The 15,928-nt window shown below is 36.6% G+C and overlaps 1 protein-coding gene across 1 annotated transcript; it reads right to left on the reverse strand.

Annotated features, from left to right (window-relative positions):
- Positions 1 to 643: 643 nt before the first annotated feature.
- Positions 644 to 14,676, reverse strand: LOC146625301 (CD276 antigen-like). The gene is made up of 8 exons (XM_085362155.1): positions 14,592 to 14,676; positions 3,839 to 4,153; positions 3,072 to 3,338; positions 2,595 to 2,879; positions 1,969 to 2,058; positions 1,642 to 1,740; positions 1,046 to 1,163; positions 644 to 737 (listed from the first exon to the last, which is right to left on the reverse strand). Exons 1-8 carry the CDS (start codon positions 14,674 to 14,676, stop codon positions 644 to 646), a joined length of 1,353 nt encoding a protein of 450 aa, XP_085218281.1.
- Positions 14,677 to 15,928: the final 1,252 nt, after the last annotated feature.

The following is a 15,928-nucleotide window of genomic DNA, read 5'->3' on the forward strand; positions in this document are numbered from 1 at the left end:
ATAATTATATAAAAGATTAATGCAATAGCAAATTGTGCCTTATTCTCCGATGGACAGCAAATGGAGAGTGTTGATGAGATGGAAGGAGGAAGAGAGGCAAAGAGTGAGTCACAAGTAGAGCCTTGTTTATTTCTCAGTTTTGTTGCCTTATGATTCCAAGTGCTGTCTCAGATCAACACAGCTCTGCCCTCCAGCACTATCAGCAGCAGGAACAGCAGGAGCAGCAGCAACATTGCACCCCATCAGGTAAAACATAGGTTAGGTTTGCGCTGCACTGTTGCTACCTGACGACAATGATATAGTATGATGCGATTGCATATTAGATTCTTGATGAATGTATGTCTTTCTTTGCCTTTAGACAATAATTCTGATGGCAAAAGAGCCAAACCGGACAGGCGAAAAAAAGATGAATGTATGTTGTTGTTATTCAGCCTGGTTCTATATGCCCCTTTTTAACTTTGAGCACCGCCCCTTTAAACATCTCTGCACGGCCCTGGGTACGTGCACGTTTCAGTTTTTGATGGCTCCAAGTCACTGATTTGAGGTCGTCATCAGCAGGTTTTTCACTCATGAAAGTTTGTGCTTTACTGAGCAGAGAGCCAAAACTCAGCAGAGTTCAGAGGGATCGACGTCTTCACTGCAGTCACAGAACTACACACCGGACCAAAGCAGTGCGTTTACCGGGGCGTGCTTGGATGGTTTTAGAGCTTCCATTTCCTATTAGCTGAAGTTTAGCACTGTCAATAATATTAAAAAATAAATTATAATGAATACAGTTGTTCAAACAAAGAGAAATCTTCTACAGTCCAAAATAAACACCACATCAATCTGAATTTGCCTCATCTTACATAATTTCCTTAGAAATTAATAAAATATTCTGTCATACATGTTGTTGAACGATGCTTCACTCTGACACACTATTAAATCATTTTTGACTAAACAGCAGTTACATTAGACTGATTATAGACATCTGGTTGCATCTTCATAATCATACTGTTTTCAAACAAGTTCATTTTTTGGTGTAGTTCATACAAGATTTACTCACGTATCCTTTTTGCTGTCTCTTCGTCGTTGTTCTCGATGCTCTGGGGCAGTGATTATGAAAGTGTGTAGCGCACCCCACAGGTGGGGCGCAGAGTTCTGACAGGTGGGGGGCATTTTACCTGGCAGAAGCGTCATGCGGAACAAATGTTTAATATTGGATTCACTTTTACGGCGGAAAAAAAAATTGTGTCAGTTACATTAAAATTGCACATCCGCTGAAAAGCTGCAGCCGCGTGTTTAAGTGAACATTTATTTATTTATATTGCTTTTTTAAAGAATTGGTGCAGACTAATGAAGCAGTCTAGTGATAAAAGTTATAAATAGTTATTTGAAATGAAAGTTGTGTGTTTAAAACAAAAATTACTGAAGGATTTATTGCGAAAGAATTTACTATCTAAATAAAGTTGCAGCTAGGCTTTTCTGTCCATCTGTTTGGTTTTGATGGGGTGTGAAAATATTTATTCCTGCAATGTGGGGACTGATGTAAAAACTTTGAGAACCACTGTTCTAAGGAATCGGGTCCAGGAAACATCATAATCAGTTGAAATGACTTGAACAAAATGAATTGCAAAGTGATGAAAAAAAAAAGTGATTTACCTCTTCCTCGTCCATACATCTTAACGACCACTGCTGCTAGTAGTTTAAACATAATAGCAACAAACAAAGTTGCTACAATAACGGCAAAAAATTCTAAAACTGAAAGAAACAGAAAGAGGCATTTAGCTCCAATCTCTCAGGATGGATGGATTTACAAAAAAACAAAAAACAAAAACAGTCCCATAAAAAACCAAATCAAATAAAAAAACATAAGTTTCTTTGTCTGTACGTCGTGGTTCTTGTTTCTTTGAGGAATTGAGTCCAGAAAACATCATAATCAATAGAATTTCAAAATAAATTTCAGGGAAGTAAAGTGAGATTGTTTACCTTTTTTGTATGTATAAATTATGAAGGCTACTGCTGCTGCTATAATGACAGTGACTACAATGACTCTTCTTAAACTAGATCCTGAGGTACCTGAAACAGAAAGAAACAGAGTCAGCTTAAATGTCTTTTGGTTTTAACTTCTTCATGACTCTGAATTAGAGAAGTGGAAAAAATGAATTTAATTGATGAATTGATGGAAAAAAAATAGGTCCACGTAAAGTGAGACACTCTGGACAGGGCCAGAGGTTTTGTTCAAAATTATTAAATAATTTACTTTGTAGTTTTAGAAGAGATTTGAAGTCAGAGAGAAAGGCATGGGAGTGAGAGCCGTATTCCTGACTGCAACAAGAGAGTCCTATATTTTAGAAATATGCACCAGAAAAAAATAAAGATTTATTCCTTTGCCCATCACATCAGGATGTAGTCTAATTCAGTACAACAGCAGCAATCAAATTCAGGGCAACTAGATTGTGAACAGAATTTCTGTGTGTGTGTGTGTGTGTGTGTGTGTGTGTGTGTGTGTGTGTGTGTGTGTGTGTGTGTGTGTGTGTGTGTGTGTGTATCATAGTGTATTGTATTGTCCAGTAAAATCTTAACCATTTAAGTGTGAGAAAAAGCTACCTTACCTTTATGAATCATCACAGATCTGAGACTTATTGTTGTCTCTTCAGCATCATTGACTTCACATGTGTAGATTCCCTCCTGATCTGCAGATATGTCCTGTAGTGTGAGGCTGCCTGACTCTGAAAGCTTCTTCACATGCTGCTTCCATTTCTCTGAGACTGTGTAGTTTGTGACAGTCCCATTCAGGATGAGCTGACTGTGGTTGAATCTCCAAATGAGATTTGAGAGTGTAAAGTTTGATGGACTGCATGGGATTGTGTTCTCATACTCAAGAACATCTTGAGACGCTGAAATATTATTACAAAAAACACACAAAACTTATATTTATGAAAGCACATTATGAAATTTTCCAATCTAAAAATTATGCAGATTTACTGTACATATGAATTATCATTTTTCAATTATCTTCAACTGAAAACCTGAATCTGTTTAATAACAAATTTCCACTTAAAGCATTAGTTGCATTCATCACTGCTTACGCATTTTCAGAAAAGCTACACGCTTCCTGTTTCTGCGAGTGCTGACGGTGTAGCTGAAGTTCAGATCGTGATCGCTGCCTGAAAGGATCAGAGAGCTGCTGATGTTGTAAAGCTGCTGTTCAGTCTGGTTGACTGTGGTGGTGTTTTTGAAAGTCAGACTGGATGGAGGGCTGGTGGACCAGGTGAGTTCAGGCTTTGGATAGATCCCCTCTGACCTGCAGGTGATCCCGTTTTCTCCCTGGTAAACGTCGACTTTATGGACTGGAGCTTCAAGAAAGGAAAAGAAAATTGTATTCTTTTGCTAACGTTATGGAGGGATTTGGACTATAGCAGTTTAAAAGGGAGGGACAGGTATTTGTACAGAATGAAGTGATATAGTGAAATAATATAGTTAATGAACTATTGGAAGCAGAACATCTTTCCATGTTGAGACTAGTAACTGGCTACAAACTCTAATAAATATTGCATTTCATGTTTTTGGAATAGAAATCTCTTTACTGTTCTCAGTTTGAACATTTCACATACTCACAGCTATTTAGAGTTTTTGTAGTGTGTGAATAAGGTTTACATCTCCTGGTCAGGTATGTTATCTACATATATACGACTGTTGACCACTAACCCTGAGTAAATAACTTTACACTCTTGCTTTCTAATCATAACACAGAGTTACAAATGTAAAACTTTATTCAGTGGAAAACAGAATAGACAAATAAGTATAACAACTTAAAACTGAATTACTAAATAAATGTATCTTTTTTGTCTCATACCATCTGCCTTTAGGTTGATAAATGACTCCATGTTTCCATTGATGGTGCTGGTGTAGCATCTGTATCTGGCCTCATCCTGAACCTTCACTCCTGTCAGCAGGACTGAGGCGTTTCCTCTGGAGATCTGGTCCTTGAAGGTTGATGCTCTGCCTTTGAAGCACTGGGCCGAGTTTCCTGGCTGGTCTTGATTGTGGAAGAATGAGTGAACGGGAAGATTTCCTGCTGACACCTGATGCCAGTGAATGACTACATCAGCACCCTCATAGCTGCATGGCAATGTGCAGTTCTCCATATAAACACAGGACACTTCAGTATCTGAAACAACCAGAAGATAGACATCAAAAAAGTTCAGCTTACTAGAAGTCACTTTTTTTTCAGCTTCTTTGATCAACCATGATGAGGTTTGTCCTGAGTGGAGTCTGTCCTGTTAAACCTCTGTACAGTCTTGGCTGCTGTGCCGCAGCTCAGTTTCAGGGTGTTGGCAACATGCTTTTAGCCTAGGCCTCTTTATGCAGAGAATCAATTCTTTTTTTCAGATCCTCAGTGCATTCTTTGCTATGATGTGTCAGGTTAAACTTCCAGTGGCCAGTCTGAGAGAGTGTGAGAGCAATTACACCGAATTCAACACACCTGTCCCCGATTTACACCTGAGACCTTGTAAACTAACGTGTCACATGACACCAGGGAGGTAAAATAGCTAAATGGGCATAATTTGGTCACTTAGGGGTGTACTCACTTTTGTTAGCAGCGGTTTAGACATTAATGGCTGTATGTTGAGTTATTTTGAGAAATTTGCACTGTTATACAAGCTGTACACTGACTACTTTACATTGTATTAAAGTGTCATATCTTCATTGTTATCCCATGAAAAGATAGAATAAAATATTTACAAAAATGTGAGGAGGGTGTGCTCACGTTTGAGAGATAGTGTATGTTATTTTGCCCAGTCTCTTTCTCATTGTTGAATCAAAAACTCTGACATTAACTGAGATTACTGACGCCTGCTGTTCTTTAATGTTGTTCTGGGTTCTTTTGTGACCTCCTGGATCTTTGTCTAATACCAAGATTTTCTTGATGAAATATGTAAGTGTGATACACAAAATACTAGCAAATCAGGAAGGGGGCAAACACTTTTTCACTACTGTATATGCTCTGGTAGAGGACTGAAAGGTTAAAGACCACCCACAGGGCAACTAGGGTGTTCATACATAGTGTAAAGTGGAGATGAGTTTTTCTGTGGAGGATGTCAAATGAAAACAGTTAAGGTAATCTTGTCTCAGGACTGATTGTGTTCATTTTGATTATTTTCTAGCTCATAATTCATATCATTCTTATTTCTTCTTATTTATATCATACTAAGCTTTAGTGCTGCCCCTCAGTTCGTCTTAAAGCAAAGATTTTTTTAAAAAAAGGTCTTTTGAAAGAGTTGCGGAGATGCAGACACCACATCCCCAACACGAGAGGATGCTACAGAAAGAGTTTAGTGCAACAGGAAATAAGAAAACGGTAACGTATTTGCAGTGGTATTAACAGCAAATTTAAGTTATATCTGGTACAATAGTATCTAATGGTGTTATTGTTAGATTAATGTACAGCTAAAGGAATCACAAAGTACTTTTTAATTTTACATGATTTTGATTAATGACAAACAAACACACCTGATACATACATCATATATGCATGTTTTAAAGGCTCCAGATTGAGACATAATAACATATTTTAAATAAAGTCATGCAAAGAAACATGAAAATGAAAAAAAGACATCTTTGAAGAAAGAAGACACAACACTGTGAAGTATGTTGTCAGAGATTTCAAATCTCAGACAGTGACAGCTGTTTGCAGACTCGTCAACAAGAAAATATTCCAAGGTTTTATTTTTAGCGATATGCAGGAATCCATCCTAACAGGTTTTCTTACAATCCTTTAAAGGTCTCTAAAGTTTAAGACCAGATTTACTTCATGTAAACCACAATTCATTAGGATATCTTACAGTCACAGTTTGACTCTATAATCTTAGAGACAGTTATACATACTACAGTTTTCTTTTAATTATAAACTTCACACAATTAAAGTGACATTTTTTTTATTTCTATTTTGCTTCTGTGTATGTTTAATTAAATCTCACTAATGTACAGTCAAATATTGTGTAAACCATATTCCTACTTCACTGAATAATGATGATAAAAAAAGAAGAAAATAAAAAACAGGTTTCTCTACACACCAATAATTTCTGAGATTTAGATCTGAGAGTTTTGCCCTGAGAGCTTTTAAGTTTGACTCAGAGTCGCTGAGTTGTTTGGTTTTCTAAACCACATATCCATGATTTATACTGGAATATACTGGAATAAGGTAGCATGTGTAGAGAACATCTCACTCACCTCCTCTTGCTTGAGTCCACTGGAAAATCAGGACCATCAAAAACACGACACATTTGATCCCAGCCATGATCCTCCTATGTTTCAAGCTACGTTAGTGTTCAAAAAGTAAACAGCGATGGTGAAATCTGACCCAGCTTGTTTGGTTGCTAACAGCAGGTTAGCATATTCACTGTGAAAAATGTCACACCCTTCATCTATACTTTTTGTGACACACTAAGGAAAAGTTAATCAACAACAAGAACCAAAAAGAGAAATATTTCTGTAATATTTCACAGATACTGTCTAAGGCTTGGTGAGTGTTTGGCAGAACGTCATGGTGCAGAAAACAGACATTTTCATTCATATTGTGGAGGTGATGTTAGCCTTGGTCTTGGCCTGGGTTCTCCTGACCAGGTGCTGAAGAGGTAAGTCATAGAAATGCCTTTTTCAGTTTAATGTGGAGCACGTTACTGACTCGGTATAATGTCTAACCTGTAGGATAAAATCCTGTTTTAGATTCTTCTGACTGCAGTGCTTTAAAGCAGACACTGTATACTGAAAAAGGTCATTTGTACAGGTGTGATACAGGAGGAAGAAGATTCCCTCTGAGATTGTTTTACTCCTTCATTGAAAATAGTCAGGCCATGTTTTAGTTGTCATTTAGTACTGTAAGATTTACATTATTTCGAAACACCTTCACAGACTAATATCAGAGATCATTTTATCAGATTGTGAAAAAGTTTCACTTTCTCCCTGGTGGAGAACAAAAGGTAACAGTGATTTATTGTTAGACATTCTTTATTTTTTATTTAAAAAAATGAACTAAAACTTAAGAAATTATAACCAATAAATGACAAAGAAGATCTAATCTAATTAAATGTTTCTCATACTTTTCTATTTTGAAGCATCACAAAAATGCCAACATTTCACTAAGAATCACGCATGTCTGAAAATCAGTTTGAGATTTTGCATAATGATGATTTAAGTTTAAAATTGACATCTCTTTACGTTACTCGAGTTAAAAATCTTTCAAGAGCAGATCAAAAGAGCTGCATAATGAGTTTATAACTACAAGATGTACAGAGAGACCAGACAATCTAATATTTTTTCAATTCTTTGCATTAGTAGCTCAACTAGAGTCCTTTGCGGGTTAACCCCCGCCCCCCCTCCCCCAACAAAGACTAGTGTTATACTTTAAAAATTATTAAATAAATATCCTTTAAAAATATTTAACAAAAATATCTAAAAAATGTAACAACATTTATCTACATCATATCAAATAAATAAAAACAAAGAGCTGTCAAAGGACGTCAAGGACAAGATTGTAGACCTGCACAAGCCTGGAATGAGCTGAAAGACCAGCAGAAAGAAGCTTGGTGAGAAGGTGACAGCTGTTGATGTTTTTATTCAGAAAAGGAAGAAATATAAAATAACCATCAGTCGCTCTCAGTCTGGAGCTCCATGTAAGATCTTGACTCTCCAGTGGAGAACATCAGAATATTTCAGCTCCACATGAATGAAATGAAAACTCTAACGTGTCATTTGCAAGTTTTCAAAGCCTCGGCATTATGGGAAATGATAAGAGCATTTAAATGATGACATATAAAGAAAAACTATACAGCCTGAGTTGAGACAGCAGTTTTGGGTTTACAGTGAACTCTATCAGCTGGTTGTAGAACAAGTACTGCTGCCTGATGTTTGCCACCTAGTTTTCTAAGAAAGCGTGCTTACATGTAGCTGTCATTATGTAAGTGCAGGAATGTTTCTGCCCCCGTGCCCACGCACTCTGAACTGAGAAGTTTCACCAATAAGCACCATGAACTGTTCTCTGCTTATTTCACCTCCACTGGTCATTGAATACCTTCCATTGTTCATCCTGTAATAAGAAATACAATCACACAGGCCAGAATCAGACCTCTGTGTCCTATGAACATGCAGACATGGCCTCTGCTACTCTTTCACTCTTTTCAGTAAGATTAAATGTTTTAGCTGCTTATGTGTTGGCAACGTGTCAGGTTAGATTTTCTTCCCTGATTAGGATGTCACCAGAAACTCAGGAATTTGCATCAGTAGAACTAAACAGTTGGCACACTTCTTACATGAGCATAAGTGTGTCATGTTTGCTATTGCAAACATTTAGCCTATGAAAAAAAAAATAACAATAACACATCTGTCTCAAACAAAAGGGTACGGTGTATTTCAGGTTAACATATGAAGATAATACTTTGGATGTTTTCAATTAAATGAGGCTTACTATGAATTCTTTGAATAGATGTGGATGTCAGCCTGCTAGCTACTAAACTGCAGTAGTTCCTCCCTCAACTATATTTTGGAGTAATTCTGTGTTTGTGTGTGTTACTGTGTTCGTCTTTTACAGAAGAAATGTACAGATGTTGCGTCTTGCAGAAACCATCTTCAGCTGCTAAATATACACAGAAAAAATTATTGTTCTTAATATTTTAGTCAAGTTGTTTATTTACTTTTTATTTCTCACACATTATACACACATATAACTGAGGCCAGTGTATTGATTCCTCTGTTACCATTAAAGATTCAATATTTGACTCCTCTTCATCACAGAGTGCAGCAGTACTTCATGAAAGTTATTGTAAAAATCCACCAAATGTAATATAAATCCACCTTAAGATGTTTGGTTCTTCTAGCAGCTTGATGTTCTCCCCTCTGAGTTTATTAAATACCAGATGAATCAAACAGCTGCAAACATGATCATCTTCAAGTTTGATATGATGTCTGCTGCACTTAAATTAAACTAACCCTCGTCTCAGTAGAAGATCATACATTCTTATATAGTTATATAGTTATATAGTTCTATATTGTGTATTTTGTTGTACAGTTATTTTATTTTCAACTTTAATTTATATATTTTATCTTATTCTTTCCCAGTTAAATTTACCCTTCATTCTAATTTGTGTTGTACAGTTATTTCATTTTTAACCTTAATTTATATTTTATTCCTTCCTAGTTAAATTTACCCTTTTTAATTTTTCATATTTATTTCCTATCTTATTCATAGCCTTTTCCTTTTTTGTTTTCTTTAGGTCACGAGCAGTTGTCCAAGCATTTCACTACATATCGTACTGTGTATGACTGTGTACGTGACAAATAAAATTTGAATTTGAAATTTAGATTAAGGACTGAAAATTGTTGCTGGCTGTAAACACTGGACATCAGTTTCATACTTTTAGAATTATAAATTATGTTTTAACTGCATAAAACATGAAAATACAAATCTAGATAAAAACAACAAGAAAAATAAAGCAGCCATGTGCCCACCTGATGGTCTCAATCTAAAGTATCGCTAACATTGCGTAAAACTATTGCTTATTATTATTTTTTCGTTTCACAGTAGAAGACATATTTGTTAGCTACCAGCTAGTACAAGGGGGCAGCAACCTTTAACACCCAAAGAGCCATATGGACCTGGTTTCTACAACAGAGAAAACACCTGGAGCTGCAAGTTTTTGACATATAAAATGAAGATAACACTGTATATATTATTTTTTAGTTTTATACTATGTATACAAAATAGGCTAATGTCTTGCTTGTGAAAATGTATTTTAGCAAAAAACACTTTAAACATTTAGAACACTGTAAAAAACAAAAACAAAACAAAACAAAAACATAAAGAACCTGCTACGTTGAAAGTCCTTTTCAAATGAAATAAAGAGCTGAACTTAAAGTATACATGCAGCAAACTAAAATTGTGGCATGCTGTTGTTACAAGAGAAAATTATACATTTGTTGTTCCTCACGTGTTATCGGACAGGATTATTTCAACAAACCGAGGATGTATTTTATTTGTAGGAAAGTTCTCCATTAACTTTACTGTATAAAGAGGTAACACCAACATTTCAGGGCCAATAAGTTATTATAAGAAGTGTTTATGCACTAAAAAAAATAAAAATAAATAAGGGCTAGTGTTTGTCTGAGATTTGGACATCCCAGAGTGCGCTCCTAATGCAGGGGGAAAAAAATTCTGTTGGGGATACCTACCTTGGCACCGGCATTTGTAACGCATATTTTGAGCTACAAAAACAACAACAACAACAAATGTCTACAGCACACTTAAATGATTACTTATTTCTCAAAAGCAATAGGGAGCTGCAATGTAAAGGTGAAAGGTCGTCTGCACATGGCTCCAGAGCAACGGTTTGCCGACCCCTGAGTTAGTAGCTAAACTCAACTTATCAGCAGTTTTCACAGACAAATCAAAGCTGCCTCGGTGAGTCAGGCTCATTTCTTCTCCTTAGATTTATTCTGTTGCACACCCAAAGCTCAAGGGTCCAAGATGAAGCTGGGAGGCATATCAAAATATTTAGGTTATGATTGTAAAATGAAAAATTTTCTTTGATAAAATCAAGCATTAGGATATGACGTGAACAAAATGGGAAAAAAAGGAAATTAATGTCTCAGTGTTCTTGCTCCTCAGTGCATGCATGAGTTTCTATGGCTCCAAGAAACTAATTCGAAGGTCGTCTTTAGCAGGTTTTTCCACTTATGAATGTTTGTGCTTTACTAAACAGAGTCAACACATTAGAGAGTTCAGTGCTGAAGCAGGGCTGCTGGGGTCTGCTTGGGTGGTGTCAGGTGTTTCACCATTCATGGTAGACCTTCCCTTTGCCATCGGCACAAGTTCAGCGTTACTGTTAACAAGATAAAAAAAAATATAGGTTGAAAACATATCATCATTATGAATGGAAAACAGTGTGTTCAGTTCAAAAATAAACAAATAAACACCACATCCATCTGAATGTGCTTCATCTGATTCTCTGTTTTTCATGTCATGGATGTTGTTGAACGCTGCTTCACTCTGACACACTAATAAAATATTTTTGACAAAATAGCAGTTTAATTAGAGTCATTATAGACATCTGGTTTTATCTTCAAGACCATAACACTGTTTTCAAACAAGTTTTCATACTGTAGTTCATAAAACATTTACTCACATATGCAGAATCACTGTCTGTACTTTGTGGTTCTTCTTGCTCTGAGGGATTGGGGCCGGACAAAAAATCATACTCAGTAGAAAAAACATAAACAAATTGAACTGCAAAGTGAAGGGAAAAAGTCATTTACCTTTTCTGCGTTTATAAAGCATGAAGCCTACTGCTGCTACTACTCCTGTAATCACGATGGCTGCAATCACTCCTCCTAAAATAGCTCCTGAATTACTTGAACCTGAAAGAATCAGAAAAAGTCATTTGGCTCCAACCTCTCTCTTAAGAATAGAGTCCAGCATCACATGTGACACAGTTGATGGACCTGAAACCAGTAAGTGCGGCAACATCACTATGCTGACTGCTTCCAGATACATGCTCCCAAGTATGATCCTGGCATACTGCAAAAAATATTCATTCAAATCATTGTCTCGCTCACTCCTCATTCTATTGGACTTTTTGAAGTCAAGACTGTCATCAGCCCCTCTGCAATGAGGCTCAAGCTACCACAATCAGTGCTCATCCATCCCATTTTGTGTCTTGAAGGTGAAACTTGTCCCCTCGAGTCCAATGTCCCAGAGGAAAGCTCCTGGGTTCACAGTCGGCTCTGCAAGCAGGAAGTGATCTTTGAGGGGAGGGTGCTGTCATGATTCAAGTGTTCAGTGTTTTTCCATCTTGGGTCTGTTTCTCTTGTGTTCGCCCTTTGGGGCAGAGACCTGGTTCCACACCTGCATCTCTCAAAACGAAACGAAACGAAACGAAGTTGTTTTTTTTACCCTTTATCTTTAGGTTAATAAATGATTCTTGGTTTCTTCCGTCAGTGCTGGTGTAGCACTTGTATCTTCCTTCATCCTGAACCTCCACCTTTGTCAGCTGCAGTGAGGCATTTCCTGCGGAGATCTGGTCGTTGAACAGTGACGTCCTGCCTCTGAAGCGCTCATTCTGGAGTTTGAGCTGGTCTTGGTTATTGTAGAATGAGTGGACATTAAGGTCTCCTGCTGATACATGAGTCCAGTTGATGACTACATCTCTGCCACTATAGCTGCACCGTAACATGCAGCTTTCCATGAAAATGCAGGACACTTCAGTATCTGCAACAACAGGTAGAGACACATCATCAGCGTTTAGCCCTCTGATGTTGCAGAATTACAAACTTTTCTCTCTTAATAAAGCCTTTTAACATTTTTCTGCTCCAGTTCAGGAAAATTTAACCCAAATATGCAGCACCGGTGTGGCGACTTTGATTAAATGATTTCCTGATATTCATCAAATTTCATCTTTTTCTGTGCTGTGCAGAGAACTTAAAAACATTAATGACACAATTTTCAAAACAGGCATGACAACTGTTTTTGATAAATATATACTGTATCTTGCTTTATTTGACCCTTAGCTAAGTTATTTCATTTATTCATCAAGTTTTTTATGTTTGTGAGAACATGCCACTGTAAAAGATTGGATTAGGCTGAAAACGTAAACATTTCCAGTTTTCTAGTATTTATTGAGTATTGAAGTATAAGTAAAGTGAAACACATACTGTTTCACATTGTCATGAATCTGCAGTTTTGTGTTAGTATATTTGAGTTCCTGTTTAGGTTTCCATTTATTTTCAAGTTTAAAGCTGAGATTCTTTGTAGGGTGAATTTTAATCCCTGCTGCAGGTCTTATTATTTTTGTAATGTTAAATCAAGTTTTATTGCATTATGCGGGTTCTAGCTACTGTTGATTATCTATAGAGTTTAGATGTTTTAAAACTCCAGTCCTAGTTTTGCACCCTCGGTCTTTATTCAACATAATTTAGAAAAACATAAATTGGTCATATGTGCATGTTTTCCAGCCTTTAACATTATAATAAATTAAATCATTTAGATTAATCCAGGAAAGGAAACAGAAAAAAAGCTATGAGATAATAACACAGGCGACAAAATAAAATATGTTTTGTTGCTTTTGTGTTCATAGGTTTAAAATCTCAAACACTGACAGCTGGCTGTACTACAAACTCTATTTCCTGCTCTTTACACTCTGGATTACTTAAAGAATATGTCATGGGCCTGGGTGACCCAGAGATCACGTGTTATTTTTGAGTTTAATGAATATTAAGAGTTTTATTCATCTTTCTTAATCCTTTATGGTTGTTTGTGGTGTGATCTGCCCCTGGTCACTCGTTTCACCGTGTGTTGTTGTGTCAATTTTGCTGCCCCACCAGGCCTGGAGAGTCCCTGCCTTGGAGCCACCCACACCTGGGATAATCACTCACTTGTTGCTGATCTGCTTAATCAAGGATCTCTACTTAAGAGAGCAGTGGAGCAGCAGTCAGTGTGGGATTGTTAAACTTGGAATTCAGTTAGTGCTCAGCTCATAGAGTCGCATTGGAATGGTTAATGTGTTTTGTCGGCCGGTGGATAGGACGGTACTCATTATGGCATCTCTTGTTTTCAGGGTGATTACGGAAACGTGTGGAGGGAGCAGCACACTGTTAAACACATGCATCGAGGAGGACTAAACATTACCACGCATCACAGAGAGGAATCACGGCATGGGGAATTGGGAAAAACCACACTTTCTCCATTGTAAAAGTCCAACATTTGGGTTCTCCTTCAGCCAATATGTTTCAGTGACCTGTCAGTGAGCACAAACTCACTGCCTACATCCAAACACAGTTTAAACCACCTTCCCATTTTATAGATCTCATAGTTTGTATACTACGAGTATAGTTTGTGAAATTCCCGCCTCCACTCCCACACACTGAATGTTTTCAGTGTTATTCAGTCCGTTTCCAATAATTACATTTCCTGGAAGTTTGGGCATTTTTTTTCAATGAGAAATAGCAAGTAAGAAACGTGCAGTAAACATGTTTTATTAAATGGCATTATATATATATATCTATATATATTTCTATATTTCTATATATCTATATAGATATATATACATAAATCCACAGACCAGGCCCTGCTACTTTTCTTTTTGCTGTTAATTAATAAACATATGTTCATATGTTACAGTCACAGTTTCAAGGGACATTTAACCTGACTTGAAATTGTTTTTGTACCTTGTTATTTATATTACACTTTTCCTTTAACTATAAACTTCACACAGTTACACTGAGGGTTTGATAATTATATATTTTGCCTTTGTGTATGTTTAATGAAATCCTTACTGCTGACACTTTGAACAAACTCACTATTGTGCAGTCAAACATTGTTTAAACCATAGTCCTGCTTCACTGAATAATGACGATAAATAATAAAGAGAAAGAACATGGTTTGTCTACACACCTTTCTGAGATTTACATCTGAGAGTTTTGCCCTGGGAGCTTTTAAGTTTGACTCAGAGTCTCTGTCTTTATTACATTTCCTCCTTTATTTGGCTTTCTAAACAACATGACATTGATTTGCATTTATACTAAAATAACGTAATAGGTGTAGAGAACATCTCACTCACCTCCTCTTGCATGAGTCCACTGGAAAATCAGGACCATCAAAAACACGACACATTTGATCCCAGCCAGCATCCTGCTCATTTTCATGCTACGCTACCTGAGTGTTCAAACAGAGTGAACAGTGATGGTGAAATCTGACCCAGCTGGTTCTGTTGCTTACGCCAGCGTAGCGTGTTCACTGTGAAAAACAACACACCCTTCATCTAAATACATTTTTGTGACATACTAATGGAAAGTTAATCAACAACTGCTCACAGTGTTCATGTAATTAAACTGTTCAAAGAGGTCGGCTGCCCAAAAAATGGTTGGGTGAATAAGAATAAAAAGAACCACAAAAAAGGAAATATTTCTATAATATTTCACAGACACTGTCTAAGGCTTGGTGAGTGTTTGGCAGAATGTCATTCATATTGGCGTTGCTGTTAGCCTTGGCCTGGGTTCTCTTGACCAGGTGCTGAAGAGGTAAAGCTATAGAAATGCCCTTTTTGGTATAATGTGGAGCACGTTACTGACTCAGTATAATGTCTAACCTGTAGGATAAAAATCCTTTAAAAAAAAAAAAAAAAAAAAAAAAGGATAAAAATCCTGTGTTAGATTCTCCTTGTCTGACTGCAGTGCTGTAAAGCTGTCTACTAAGCAAGGTCATTTCTGCAGGTGTGATACAGGAGGAAGAGAATTCCCTCTGAGGTTGTTTTACTCTTTTATGGAAAATATTCAGGTCATGATTTAGTTGTCATGTTGTACTGTAAGATTATTTTTCTCAATGTGTAAAAAAGTGTCACTTCAGCACCCCCTGCTGGAGAAAAAGGTAACAGCGATTTATTGTTAGACATTATTAATTTTTAAAAATGAACTAAAACTAAAGAAAATAAACCAGTAAGTAGTGAAGAAGAATAATCCATTTAAATGCTTTTCATACTTTTCTATTTTGAAGCATCACAGAAATCTGATGTCAACTGAAATGCTGTGCTCATACGAAACCAACATTTCTCCCGTGGAGATCTTCAGAACATCAGTGGATTTACCCTGTTCAGCTCCATAAATACATGGTTTTAATTTGAACCACTAAACTTTACATTTCAGCTATAATAAATTAGCTGAAGAAAAACAACAACAATCATTATTGTTGTTGTTGTTGTTGTTGTTGTTGTGTCTAACTGTATTAAATACCTCTGAATAGCATTCAGTCCAAATAGCTCTATCAAAGAAGGGAGGATGGTAATTAATTACAACAGAACTGTGTCACATTTAATTTTACTTATTTTTGGCTTAAAATGCTAATTAGTACTAAGACCATAATTACTGTCTACATAGCCTGATCCCACACTCCAGGAGGAGC

Source organism: Diplotaxodon limnothrissa, linkage group LG9 (assembly GCF_057381915.1).
Source record: "Diplotaxodon limnothrissa isolate DT_005_m linkage group LG9, D_limnothrissa_male_GT1.1, whole genome shotgun sequence".
NCBI lineage: Eukaryota > Metazoa > Chordata > Actinopteri > Cichliformes > Cichlidae > Diplotaxodon > Diplotaxodon limnothrissa.